Here is a 13,577-nt window from a genome sequence, read left to right as displayed (position 1 = left end):
CTGGCCGGTCCGCCTCTTGACACCTGGAGTCATCCCTAGATGTAGAGGTCCGCAGACCTGAGACCCACCTCTGGTTCTGCCTCATCATCCTGGGACTTGGGCTGTCGGGTCCGTCTCCAAGCCTTAGTCTCTTCTACCAGATGGAGAGGAACCATCCCCTTGCCCAGAGGTGGGCTAAAAGAGGTATCAGGAGAGATGGGTGGCAGAGAACTTGGTAACGGCCAGAGAGAGGGAACTCGGCAGGTGTGTCTCTCATTCCTGGAGGGGATTTCCTACTTCGCCGAGGTCCCTCGAGCCCCCCCCCAAATAGTACTCAGCCAGTATTTGTTGGATAAACGAGTGGATTTCTGAGACAGACAAAATGGAGATTTCTTGGACAAACACGGAGCTGGAAGAAGTATATATTTGTGCTTGATTTCACATGTTATGTTTATCTCTCTTTCTGCCACTGAACATTATGAATCGGGAGCTGCACACCTTGGGAGACGGGAGAGATACAACCGAGAAGGTTAACGTCTCCATACACCCTCAGAATCACGTCAACTCACGGGAAGTGTGTGTGTGTGTGTGTGTATGTGTATGTGTTTCTGTGTGTGTGTTTCCTCCTGCAAGTCAGAGATGCCACAGCCCAGGACGCTGATTCTCAATGGACCCAGAGAGACGGCAGTGGACCATCTCGGGTCCAGTGGACCACCTGACGGGGAGAAGGTCTCAAACTCCTCCGTGGACCTGGGCAGCCTGGCTTAGTGAAAAACAGTGACTAGTTTTTTAGTTAGTCCCTTTCTTCTTGCAGTTACTTATTCATCCTCCCCGAACTTTCTTTTACAGTAAGAGAACGCACGACGAAGCAGAGTACAGGCAAGTGGAACTCAGTTCATCTGATGATCTGCCCACACCCGGCTGACTCACTCCTAATGGCTCCTCAGATGTCATTTTCTCGCTAAGACATTTGGAAAAATTTCTACCTCTGAATCACAAGCAAACACTATAATTCACCCATCTTCTCTAAGTTATGCAAGGAAGTATGATGCCCTAGGAAGTGGAAGATCAGGGGCGGATGAAATCAATGAATTCTCTGAGAACTTTGTTTTTCTCCTAATCATTCATTTGCCGAATGCAGGGCTGGGGGAGCCCCACCCGACCACTGGGGTCATCTCCAGGGGAAGTGTGGCAGCAGCCGATGTGGCGTTTCTGGATGACACTTGGTTTTCCTTATCGTCTTGGTCCTGTTCCCATAATAGACCCGAGTGTCATCCAGGAAGGGGCTTGCTGTCACCCCATCTTCTTGAGGACGGCTCCTCGCGACGAAGGGCTGGCCACTGGTACTTAATGATTTCAGTGTCCTTGGGCGAGCGGGGTCACCCCTGGTGCACAGGGCAGTTTCGCTCCTGCCCTCTGCCCCGCTGAAGCTCCGCTCAGGGTCCGTCACCATCACCTGCCTTTGTCACAGCCCTTCTCAGGGGAGATCCAGATGATTTTGTCATTCATCACACATGGCCGCTTTTAATCACTTGCTGTGCTTCAGGGCAAGGGGTCACCTTCAGCCTGACAGGAGAGCAGACCTTGGGTCTCCCCCCGCGTGAACTGTCACACACTCACCTGTGTGGCGGGAAGGGGCCACTTCTCGGGGACTGAAAAAGGCACTGTGTCTTCAGCTCCTCACTGGCTCTCGCTAACCTGGCAGCCAGAGGGGCGCACGTTCCCCAGGGGGCAGGTCCCTTCATGAATAAGGACAGGGGAGCAGAGACAGGCTGGCGTCAGACCTGCTGCGTGTCCAGCCACCGTGTGCTACCCGGACGTGTTAAGTCCAGATGGAGGGCTCTGCGTGCCACAGCTAGCTTAGGCCAGATACACGGTAGGTGCTCAGGACCCAGGGTGCTGCTGCGTCTACGCAGTCAGCTGCATCGCTGCCTTCCATACTGTGAAGCTGCCTTGGAAAACACTGCCTGCCCAGGGGTGTTGAGGGCTGCTCAGTCCTCAGCGCAGACCTGGGCCTCGGGACCGTCATCCTGCTTTCCAGCTGAGACGGCTCAGGTCTGGGGAGAGGTGGGCCCTGCTGAGCCGCAGCCTCTCTGCCTGGCATCCGCCCCCTGCCCCCAACCCCCGCCCCTGGCAGCACCCCAAGCTCAGCACATGCCGCCCAGGCTGAGTAAACACTGCTGGCCGCGCTGGAATCAAAGCAAACAGGGTTCCTCTTCTTCCGCCGTTTTGCCAGCTGCCCCATTAACAGAAAAACCTTTTAAGCGCTCATCTGGAAACCTGGCAAACTGAGGTGACCAAGAGAGGCGTGCTCCAGGGTGGAGGCTGGCGTGCCCAGCCCGCTGCGCCCTGCTCCTCGGGCATGCAGCGAACACATGGAGATCAAGGGTGTCCCTCAGGCCAGCCCCTGGGCCCTCGCAGCAGCTCTGCCCCCCACCGTGTCCTGCAGTGTCCCAGAATAGCTCGTGTGCTGACTCCACGTTCGATCCTGACATCCTTGTTCTTTGGAACAGTTTACGCTTTCAGCCTGGACCACCTCTTAGGGGACGGAGGAAAGAGCCCTCGGCACCGAGCCCCACCCATGAGGGCACACTCGAGGATAAATACGTTCTTGGCTCTAAGAAAACTCGCCCTTCTGAGCAGCGCTGCTCAAACTCGCCCAGCTGTTGGTCTGCCCTCAACAAACATTGACTGAGGCCCTGTTATGTATCAGGCACTTTGGGGACTCAAAAGGTGAAACGACACAGCAGCTCCCATGCTGGTGAGGAGATAAGGCAGGAGTAGAAGTAATGAGCAAACACAACCGTATGTGGAAACTGCCACTAAAGCTCTGGGGCCACCAAAAGGGGGGGGTGTCCCTGGCCCCCCAGGGTCTGATCTCGTGCTCCAGCCTCGGAGTCTGCTGGGCAGGGGAGGGCAGGCTGGGCAGGTGGGGACACAGAGGGAAGAGGAAGGGGCGAAGGCACTGGGGTAGGGAGAGTGGGGTGACTTCCTTGGAAACCGAAAGGTTCATTCTGTGTATGTATGTATTTTCTTTAATTAAAGTATAGTTGATTTATAATATTGTGTTAGTTTCAGGTGTACAGCACTAGATCTATATAATATATATCTATATATCTATCTATCTATCTATCTATATATATATATATACTTTTCTTTTTCAGACTCTTTTCCCTCATAGGTTATTACAAAATATTGAGTATGGTTCCCTGTGCTCTACAGGAGGTCCTTGTTGGTTGTCTATTTTATATATAGTAGTGTGTATCTGTTAACCCTAACCTCCGAATTTATTCCTCCCCTCTGCATATTTTTTAATTTGTAAAAAATACTGCTAAGCACATGCAGATTTCTTCCTCTTGGATTTACACAGTCTCCTCGTCTCTTTACCTTGGGGAGAGGCCAAGTTTGGACCAGAAGCAGGTGTGGGTCATGTGGTCATTCAGCTTTGAGTAGAAAGAAATTTCTGAACTAAGAAATGTTGCCAGAGTCCTCACCTTGTTCTAAGTTTGGAAAGGTTCACCCGTTGTTAACATCTCCCCGCGTTTGCTTAACCTCTCTCTCCACGTATCACGTTGTTATTGTTGCCCGGTTGTTTTGGAGAAAGTTGCATGGTGACCCTGAATACCTGGCAATATCTCCTGAAAACAAGGATTTGCATTTGCATAGCCCCTGGGCTAAGATGGAGTTCAGAGATTGTAACGTGGCTACACTGTTATTATCCAATCTACACAGTCTGTATTCAAATGTCCACAATTGTCCCAGTCTTGTCCCTTACAGCAACTCCTCCTCTGGTCCAGGACCGGACCCAGAGTCACATGGGGCTCTTAGTCAGCACATGGCCGGTGAGGTCACCAGACAACGGACAGGAGAGGTCCTGCTGCTGACTCCGCGGGACAAAGTCCTTCTTCCCCACCTGTGGGTTTCCTTCCCAGTGTTCAGCTCAGGTCTTTGCTCTGTGGTTGAACTCCTGGGAGTACTAGAGGCTATCTTCCCCAGAAAGTCCTTTGGCAGTAACTTCCCTGCCCATGTCACTGACCTCATGTCATGGGCCCCCAGAGGCCTCTAGAAAGGCACGGGGTTTAGGAGTTGACAGTCAGGCTGGGGCGTGCGGGGTGAGAGGTGATGGGCCGGGGGCTGCTGATGGGCGTGGTTTGCTGGGAGCGCTGGGCTGAGCACCTCCTGTGTGGCTGGCCCTTGCTGGGCATCAGGGAGATGTGGCTGGGAGTCCGTTTGGGTCTACGTAAAGGACCCAATCATCGTGTCTCATCGTCTGGTAAAGGACCCAACAGCAAACAGTGAGCCCCCCGTGACAAGAGCGAAGGGGCAATAAAGCACAGAGCTGGGGGTCGAGGGGGCAGCCAGGCCCTGGTCTGGGCAGAAGGCCCGACAGAGCAGCTGCAGCCTCTGCATGAAGAGTGGCCTTGGCATGTCAGGGAGGGGCTAGTGAACACCAGTGCGAACACTGGGCTGGGCGAGAGCAGTCGTGGGCTGAGAACCTGAGGGCCCAGCGTCGAGGGAGGTGGCTTCCAGAGCCCTCACCATACAGGCTTTCTCAGGACCAGAGTTTGGAGGCCAGAGTTTGGTGCTGGGAAGGAAGCTTGGGGCCAGGTTAGCAAAGGCTTTGATGGCAAGCAGGGGAGTATATTTTCTTTACTTATTTTTTAGAAGTATCTTTTTAAGTTTTAATTTTTTTTTTTTTTTTTTTTACTTTTATGGCCACACCTCGCGGCATGTGGGATCTTGGTTCCCCCACCAGTGATCGGACCCACATCCCCTGCATTGGAAGCGTGGAGTCTTAACCACCGGGCCGCCAGGGAAGTCCCAAGCCAGGGAGTTCAGATTCTACGTCTTGACTGTGGTTTCCCAAACTCCCAAGAATCCCATGTCACCCAGACAAATTTGGCCAAGTTCAAAAAGCAAACTTTCTCTTATTATCATTTTACTACTACACATACTAGTTATTTTTTTCTACTAACATCCAAGTATACAACATAAAAACTGTCCACCCGTGTTCCCCTGACGGTCACCTCAGCGCCACCAGTGGCTTTCAGACGAAGCACGGCTGCAGGCGAGGGAGTCATGGCAGGTTCTTGAGGGAGGGTGGGGAGACGTCTTAGTGGTCGTATGTATGACTGTGGTGAAGCCACTTCATGCTCTGGGATTCGTGGCCTCATCTGTCAAGCGATGTGTTTAGACAACAGGATTTCTAATAATACAACTGGCTTGGATGGGAAAGTTCTCTGGAGGTGGTCCTGGTCACCCCAGTGAGCTAGGAGCCTCACCAACTTGGGGCCCGGAGCCAGCGCTGGTGCCCAGAGTCCACATGGAAGGCCTAGGCCTGGTGCCAGACTTCCACGCACCTTGAATGATGGCAGCCTCTGGTCTTGAACTCTAGGAAATGACCAGGCAATATTCCGTGTTGGGAGAGGAAAAAACTCCCCCTCCACAAGGATGATAGGGGGAGGGCTGGGGCTGGGCCTCTGGGCTGGACACACCCTCGGGTCACCCTGGGAGGTAGCCTGGTCAGCTGGTCCCATCGCTGCAATGACCAGAGCTGTGTGGGGCTCACAGCGGTGACGGGCGGCTCTCCCAGAGACTGGGGACCCTGTGAAGATCTTGCCCTTGGGCACAAAGCAAGGATGCGTGAGATCGTACACATTCAGATCGGCCAGTGTGGCAACCAGATCGGAGCCAAGGTAAGGAAAGTTCGATGACTAGTGCTGGCCTTTCCATGGTCCACAGTGCAGCCAACTCAGAAGATCCCCTAAGTTAGCAGGACGGACGGGGAGCCCAGCAGATGGAGACGCTTGGTGGGTATCTGACTTATTAAACGACACCTGTAGCTCAGGAGACCCAGGAAATAGTAAAGGCTTAAAGGGTTAATTTAATTCATGTTAATTCTGTTGACAGTTACATGTGTATAATACACCTGTCAACCATTTTTACTCTGATCACTTTAGCAATGAACTTTTCATATCTAAAACCAGGAATTTGTCTCAAAACAGTTTTCCAAAGTTTCTTGGGAAAATTTTTACACCGTATTACTAAGATATCTTTCCCTCCCTCCCATGTTTATGTTATAAAGTTAAAAAAGATCAACTACTATTTTATTTCAAATGCAACAGAAAATGAGAGGTAAACCTAAAAGTTTTTTGGGTCCAGCAGCAGAAATAATTAAAATATATCCTCTGGAATATAGAAGTTTTTCTCCTTCCCCCTTAAATTTTTCTAAAAAATACCTGGTACTGTTGGCCAATGCTAAAAAACAGATGCCACAGCCCAAGGTCTCCAACCCTAATTTTAAGATGATCAGTTCTACTGTATAACAACTGTCTCTTTGCTATTTCGAAATTACTTTTACTAGTACGAATTGCATTAAAAATTTAATTGCATTAAAACTTTAAAAAATTTAAATGTGATAAAATGGTATAAAATGTACCATCGTAACCATGTTTAAGTGTACAGCTCAGTAATGTTAAGTATATTCACACTGTCGGGCCTCCAATCTCCTAAATGCTTTTCTTCTTGCAAAACTGAAACTCGGTAGCATGAAACACTAACTCCCCATTTCCCCTCCCCCTGCCCCGGCAACCGCTATTCGCCTTTCTGTCTCTATGAATTTGACAGCTCTTGGTGTCTCATATAACAGTATTCGTCCTTTTGTGAGTGGCTTATTTCGCTCAGCATAGTGTCCTCAGTGTCTATCCCTGTTGTAGCCTGTGTCAGAATTTCCTTCCTTTTTAAGGCTGAATAATAGTCCATCCTATAGAGAGACTGCATTCTGTTTATCCAGTCATCTGTCAATGGACACTTGGATTGTTTCCAACTTTTGGCTATTGGAACTAGTGCAGCTATGAAAAAATGAAAGTCTTTTAATACAGGTGTTTAAAACCCGGGGCAAAGAAAAGGTCCGCTTGCAAAGGAGGTGTCACCCTTCCTTGCCGAGTGATAAGACGTTCAAAACTGAAACACACAGAGATGTGGGAGGCATGGGCCCCAACTGCGCTGAAGTTGGAAGACAGGATGGAGAAAGGACCCCAGGAGGGAGAGGAGGGTCTAGACAGGGTCTCAGCTCTGAATCCAGAACTGTGTTGTCTAGTGGTTAGAGGCCCAGCAACTACTTATTATTTGGGGCCATAAGAGCTTTAAGACATACATTTAATTTGTGCTGTGAGAGAACTTAAATTTCTTTCTTTTCCCACACCCTGAAGAGTGCTGATAATTTACTATAAAGTAATCTTGTTCATAAGACCAAGGCCACATCAGAGCCATCATTTACAAGATGTGGTTGGGAAAACACCCCAGGGGATTTTAACATAAATGAATGTATTTTCATTGCGCTTTACTATGTGCTCCTTCAGGTAACGAAAAGGGGTTATTATCTCAGTAACTGTTTCCATTCCATATAAAGAGCTTGGCACCTACCTATATTCATAGATACTGTAATGCGATTGGAAGTGTAGTATGTCTCAGGTAGTTACAAGAGAACAGCTACGCATAATTCTGAATTGAGCGAATACCTGATCATCCAACTGCACACAGTTTAAAAGCGCGCATAGGCGTCTTAGTGGGGGGCTTTTGGGAAAACTGCATGAAAATAAATCCGCAAAGTGAAAGGGGATATTATTGTGAAATCAGATAAGAATTCAGTTTATTTTCACGTAATGGGATCTATACTTTACTAGCTGGAAGCACTGTAAGGCCAAACTAGAGATACACTTCTGATGAGAAACTCTAAAAGAACAGCATTAATGTACACAAGGGCCTGAATTTAACAGGAGCAAAATCCAATTTAATATTTTATGTGTTGACATTTTATTGAAGCAGTTCAGGCTGACATAAAAAATCTTCACTTCATGGTGAGCAGAGGTGAAGAGTACGTTACGCCATGGGGTGGGCAGTTAGGAAAAGGGCCCCCAAGACCATGCTGGGGACGGAAGCGGGCCCAGGAGCCCTCACTTCCTGTCTTTCTGCTCAATGTGCTGTCGCCGACCTGGTGCTTGTCGGGGTCCCTCTGGACACTGACCTCCCCTCCTTCTGCTTTCAGTTCTGGGAGGTGATTGGCGAGGAGCATGGGATCGACTGGGCCGGAAGCTACCGCGGGGACAGCGCCCTGCAGCTGGAGAGGGTCAGCGTGTACTACAACGAGGCCCATGGTAGGACCTCGCTGTCGGCCCCCGTCACCAGCCCCAGGGACGCGGCAGAGAGAGGAGGTCCCGTGAGACGGGAACGCCAGATGGGGGATGTCCCGAGTGACCGAGGGCAGGACTGGCCACTAGAGGGTCACTGGTCTCTGGTCACTGGAGGGGGGCACACTCAACACAAGCAGTTTAGGCCCCGACCTTCCTTTCTGGGTTTTATTTTATTTAATGAATTGATTTATTTTTTAATTTTTTAAAACTTTTATTTCAGCTGTGCTGCACAGCTTGTGGGATCTTAGTTCCCCAACCGGGGACTGAACGCGTGCCCTCGGCAGTGGGAGCGCGGCAGTCCTAACCACTGGATCACTGGGGAATTCTCCCTTTCTGGATTTTAAATAAAAAGTAGAATCATTTCCAATAGGAACAAAATCCCTGTCGCTGGCAAGACAACAAACAAAATGGACAACGATGGAGAAAGTTATTTCTGCAGCGTTCTACAGATCTGTGTGATCGCTGCTGCAGTCCCAGATACGATTTCCAGTCTTTCTATCACAGACACCTTCAGGGAGGGCTCTTTTCTTCTGGACCCATGTCACAGGGTTCTACTCTGATGAAACATTAACCTTTAGAAAAACAGCAGTTGGCTGACTTCTTCCTATTTTTCCACGCAGGTAAGAAATACGTGCCCCGAGCAGTCCTGGTGGACCTGGAACCTGGGACCATGGACAGCATCCGATCCAGCCGACTGGGGGCCCTCTTCCAACCAGACAGCTTTGTCCACGGTAGGTTTTCCTGGAAGGTTCAGCGGGAAGAGAGGAGCGCTTCCTGGTGTGTTGCTGCCGACACCCTTCCCCCGACCCCAGCGGGCTAACCGAGTCCCTTGTGCCGCAGGTAACTCTGGGGCCGGCAACAACTGGGCCAAGGGCCACTACACGGAGGGGGCCGAGCTGGTGGAGAGCGTGCTGGACGCGGTGCGCGCCGAGGCCGAGGGCTGCGACTGCCTGCAGGGCTTCCAGCTCGTGCACTCGCTAGGCGGGGGCACGGGCTCGGGGATGGGCACGCTGCTCCTGGGCAAGATCCGCGAGGAGTACCCCGACCGTATCCTCAACTCCTTCAGCGTGATGCCCTCGCCCAAGGTGTCGGACACGGTGGTGGAGCCCTACAACGCCGTGCTGTCCGTGCACCAGCTCCTGCAGAACTCGGACGCCTGCTTCTGCATCGACAACGAGGCCCTCTATGACATCTGCTTCCGCACCCTCCGGCTGGCCACGCCCACCTATGGCGACCTCAACCACCTGGTGTCCCTGACCATGAGCGGCGTCACCACGTCGCTGCGCTTCCCAGGCCAGCTCAACGCCGACCTGCGCAAGCTGGCCGTGAACATGGTGCCCTTCCCGCGCCTGCACTTCTTCATGCCCGGCTTCGCGCCGCTCACGGCCCAGGGCAGCCAGCAGTACCGCGCGCTCTCAGTGGCCGAGCTCACCCAGCAGATGTTCGACGCCCGCAACACCATGGCCGCCTGCGACCCCCGCCGCGGCCGCTACCTGACCGTGGCCTGCATCTTCCGGGGGAGGATGTCCACCAAGGAGGTGGACGCGCAGCTGCTCGCCGTGCAGACCAGGAGCAGCGGCTGCTTCGTGGAGTGGATCCCCAACAACGTCAAGGTGGCCGTGTGCGACATCCCGCCCCGGGGGCTGAGCATGGCGGCCACCTTCATCGGCAACAGCACGGCCATCCAAGAGCTCTTCAGCAGGATTTCTGAGCACTTCTCGGCCATGTTCAAGAGGAAGGCCTTCGTGCACTGGTACACGGGCGAGGGGATGGACATCAATGAGTTTGCCGAAGCCGAGAGTAATATCCAGGATTTGGTGTCCGAGTACCAACAGCTTCAAGATGCCGAAGCAGTTCCGGAGGAGAAGGAGGAGGTCGGGGGCGAGGCAGAAAGGGAACCAGGAGATAAGGGACATTAACCATGAGAGAAGCTGCGCGAGGCTGGCTGCGGCGTGGAGTCACGTCCAGTGTTCTCACCTAGGATGAGTGAGTCCCCACGGCCGTCCCCGGCCAGTTCTGCACCGTAGCACCGCGACCCACACGCAGCCACCCAGTATTAGCTTCAACACAGGACTGCGCGGGTGGGGAAGTACTGATGGGCAGTAGGGTCTTCTGCTGGCACCGACTAGCCTTGAAGAGCTTCATATCCCCTGCCCACTCTAGTCGCTTCTTTTTAATAGCCAGGTGAACTTATGGTAAAGCGCTCCCTCTGTTTAAAGATCTGGATTGGCTATTTGCTGTATGCCTAGCACTGCGCCAGGCATCAGGGCTCCACACGTGAACGCGCGGGGAGCCACGGCAGTTGAGGTTAAATTGTAGATGCTTTAGCTACGCTGGTAAGCGTCCCGGAATCTGTACTCGGCATCCCGGGCTGCTAAGGCTCTTCCTGCAGGTTCTCTCTTAACTCGCTGCCCGCAGCCCACCTGTTCACACCTGCCGTCCTCCAGAAATGCCAGGTGACTGCTTGGTGTGCAGGAGGTTCGCAGAGGTAAATGGGCTTCAGCGTCCACTAGTAAATTGTGGAGACTGTGTGTACGTTTCAACGTACCAACTGCAAAGGGCAAAAGGGAGGAAAGGAGAGTGGCATTCCTTCCCACAAATACCCGGGCAAAAAAAAAATAAAAAACAAAAAAACAAAAAACGACAAGCAAAACTCGAGAACTACAATCCTCTGACCTTTATGTCTGAAGAGCTAGCTTTTAACATAGGTGTATTTACATACTTTTAAGTTTCTTATTAATGTTTGATTCTGAGAATTCATTAATCATCATCTTTGGTTTTCCTTGTAAAGGCTATCTCGAAATGCCCTTTTCACTTTCACGCGGCGATCACCTCCTGAAAGCTCCCTGTAGCCGCTCTGTTCTTTAAAAGGGCACAGGCGCGCTCAGCAACCATTCAAACGGAGGAATTGAGCAGCGGTGGCTGCAGTGTCCTTCGCAGTTACGGAGGACATCGTCTCATTAGGGAACTTTTACAGTTCAAATTAATTTGCAGAAGTTGCCATAATGTTTGCATGATCATGCAGCTTTAACCATTACATGATTTTAATCTGCTCACATTACAACAGGACCAGATACACAAAAGCGTAATCAGATCATCCATAACTTAATTACAGTTTACCTATTCCTGACATACAGCACTGCCATCCCTTCCAGCGCCGCAAGGGTTTTAATGGCCTTCTAGAATTACCACGGAGCTGTCCTATTTGATCCATGGGTAGCTGGCGACAGGAGGAAATATTTACTTGCAGGCAACTGGATTTGCTCTGTAATCTGCAGTAATGAGGTAGCCGGTGAATGGGTGACAGCAGCTCATTTTGAGAAACTTCACTCTTTTCATGTAGTCTTATGAGGAAATAACTAAAACATGTACCAAGAGAAAATTGTCTCGCTGTTGGTATCATGACAAGTCTTCTATTTCCAGAATTACAAAAAAAAAAAAAAAAAAATTTAAATACTTTCTACTTGTGGTTCAAAAAGCACTAAAAACAAAAGTAGATTTAAAAGTAGATTTAAGGAACTGCACCTAAACGACTCCTAGTTTGAAGTTCATAACTTCCTTAGATGCTAAAAAGACTTATAACCTGCGATTACATAAGAATTTACACACGATTCCTCTAGCACTTTTTTTCACTTTCTCAAACCTGAAAAGGCAATTAAATAGATGCAAGAAAGGATAAAGATCTAAATTAAAAAAAACCCTGCTGATTTATATTACTGTAAAGATTTTTGTTTGCTCAACAGTAATCATTAAAATAAAAGAAATACAATTTTAAATGGCTAAATTGCTTTATTTCAGACTAAATAAATTCCTTTTCTTGGAATTCTAACCGTCCAGACTGATTAATGTGAGTAGTTAAAAATATTTTCAGAATGCATCTCACCATCCTACTCTTTCGTATGGTAGAAATAGATTAAAAAAAAAACAACCAAAAACCCCACTAGAAACCGAAAGAAATCTGTCCCCTGTGATTTTGAAGAGCCTATTCCTTTAGCCGTATGGTTGCTACAGCGACATTGGTCTCTCGGAGACCAAGACGGTGGAATCAGAATTTCAGAGCTTGTCTGATTCCTTCACTTCACACACGAGAACACTGCGTGAGTGAAGAGACTGAATCCCTCACAAACCACTCAGGTGGTTAGTGAAATACCCACAACAAGATCTGATCAGGGCCCCCTGGTAGTCTGGACACAGTGGTCCTGCCACCTCCCAGCAGGGCATCACAGTATCGGTTCAGGATTTTTTAATCACAGAGAAAGAGCCTCAAAGAATCTTTACTGAGCAGTGAATCTGTCCTTTACTCAGTTGACTTTTAATCCTTTCCATACCACAAGCCCTGTCCCTAAGTCTCTTTTCTAATTATCCCATTTGCCTCCCGAATGAATGACTTATCTCTAACTGAATTGGTTGGGAAGAATTTAGCCCTTTGCCTATCAGTTACTTTTATTTGCCTGGTACCAAGAAGGCCCCACGGCCTTGTGATCCATTTATTCCTGTCCCTGTAATGAAAGATGCCTCCTGGTACCTTAACTGTGGGGACCAGAAGCATGACAACTGAGGGGCCTTGACTTCAAAAGAGCAGGACAACAGCCTGAGGCACAGGGCACAAGGGGCTCGTAGGCTGCTTCTGTCCAGCCCTGCAGCTCCTCGCGTGCCCCATGCCAAGAATGAGATAAAGCCTGTAGGTCAAGTGTCCAGGGCAGGAAGTCCTCTCCAGAAGCCAACAGCAAAGGCGTTTTCTTGCCCTCATCCTTGGCATGGTGGAGTGGCCGTGATAAATTATTGTTAGCTTAAGTACCAAGCTGAGAACCTGTCCTGGGGCAGAAGCTAAACCGGTGTTTCAACATTTCCTGTCCAAGTGTCTCTCTCCATGTCCAGAAGTGGGTAAAAATCAAGCAGTTAACTTTGCAACTTTGTGAGCTTTGGGGTTTTACTTGGCCGAGTGCCTTCAAGTTTCAAAGAAAGAGAAAAACACCCTGCTGGCAACAATTCTTCAACCCTAAATATTTAATAGGTAAACGAATCGCCGTGAAAACACCATGGACCTGCTGTCATGACCATGCCCTAGACCTGCAGTCCAGAAGCTTAGATTTTCACGTCAGCTCGGCCATCAGCTCGGTAAGCATGTTGCTGAGCGGCTTTGCCTCGTCTCCTATGAGAAGTGCTCCCAGAATATAAAGATTCACTTATAAGACAATGTGAAAAGTATCTCGTGCTTAGCGAATTTCGACAATAGTACTTCTCTATAGCTTTGAAGTGCACAATAGAAAATGAATACTACAATTTAGCATTTCTTCTCATCTACGCTTTCCATAATTATTCGCACTCAGCCTGCTGAATCGCACCACCTGGATACGGCTGCCGGCGCAGAAGGACGAGGCCAGCAGACAACCCGGCCCACCCCTG

The 13,577-nt window shown here is 49.9% G+C and overlaps 1 protein-coding gene across 2 annotated transcripts; it reads left to right on the top strand.

Annotated features, from left to right (window-relative positions):
- The first annotated feature begins 4,572 nt into the window (after positions 1-4,572).
- TUBB1 (tubulin beta 1 class VI) lies at positions 4,573-11,861 on the top strand. Of its 2 annotated transcripts, XM_027086849.1 has the most exons (4): positions 4,573-5,675; positions 8,027-8,135; positions 8,792-8,902; positions 9,012-11,861. In XM_027086849.1, exons 1-4 carry the CDS (start codon positions 5,619-5,621, stop codon positions 10,088-10,090), a joined length of 1,356 nt encoding a protein of 451 aa, XP_026942650.1. In that variant the 5' UTR covers positions 4,573-5,618; the 3' UTR covers positions 10,091-11,861. The 2 variants fall into 2 exon arrangements, with proteins under 2 accessions (XP_026942650.1, XP_026942648.1); XM_027086847.1 differs by lacking the exon at positions 4,573-5,675 and having other exon boundaries at positions 6,572-8,135.
- Positions 11,862-13,577: the final 1,716 nt, after the last annotated feature.

The sequence above is a fragment of the Aethalodelphis obliquidens genome, unplaced genomic scaffold (assembly GCF_003676395.1).
Source record: "Aethalodelphis obliquidens isolate GAN/ISIS:26980383/991018 unplaced genomic scaffold, ASM367639v1 scaffold57, whole genome shotgun sequence".
Lineage (NCBI taxonomy): Eukaryota > Metazoa > Chordata > Mammalia > Artiodactyla > Delphinidae > Aethalodelphis > Aethalodelphis obliquidens.
The sequence above is the reverse complement of the archived record's forward strand: the minus strand, read 5'-3'. Positions and strand labels throughout refer to the sequence as shown.

Bases quoted from the DNA above. Each gene is read 5' to 3' on its own strand.
- TUBB1 (XM_027086847.1), top strand. From the start codon at position 7,868: ATGGGGTGGGCAGTTAGGAAAAGGGCCCCCAAGACCATGCTGGGGACG. The intron at 8,136-8,791 runs GTAGGACCTCGC...TTTTCCACGCAG, and splicing joins GTACTACAACGAGGCCCATG to GTAAGAAATACGTGCCCCGA. The intron at 8,903-9,011 runs GTAGGTTTTCCT...CTTGTGCCGCAG, and splicing joins ACCAGACAGCTTTGTCCACG to GTAACTCTGGGGCCGGCAAC.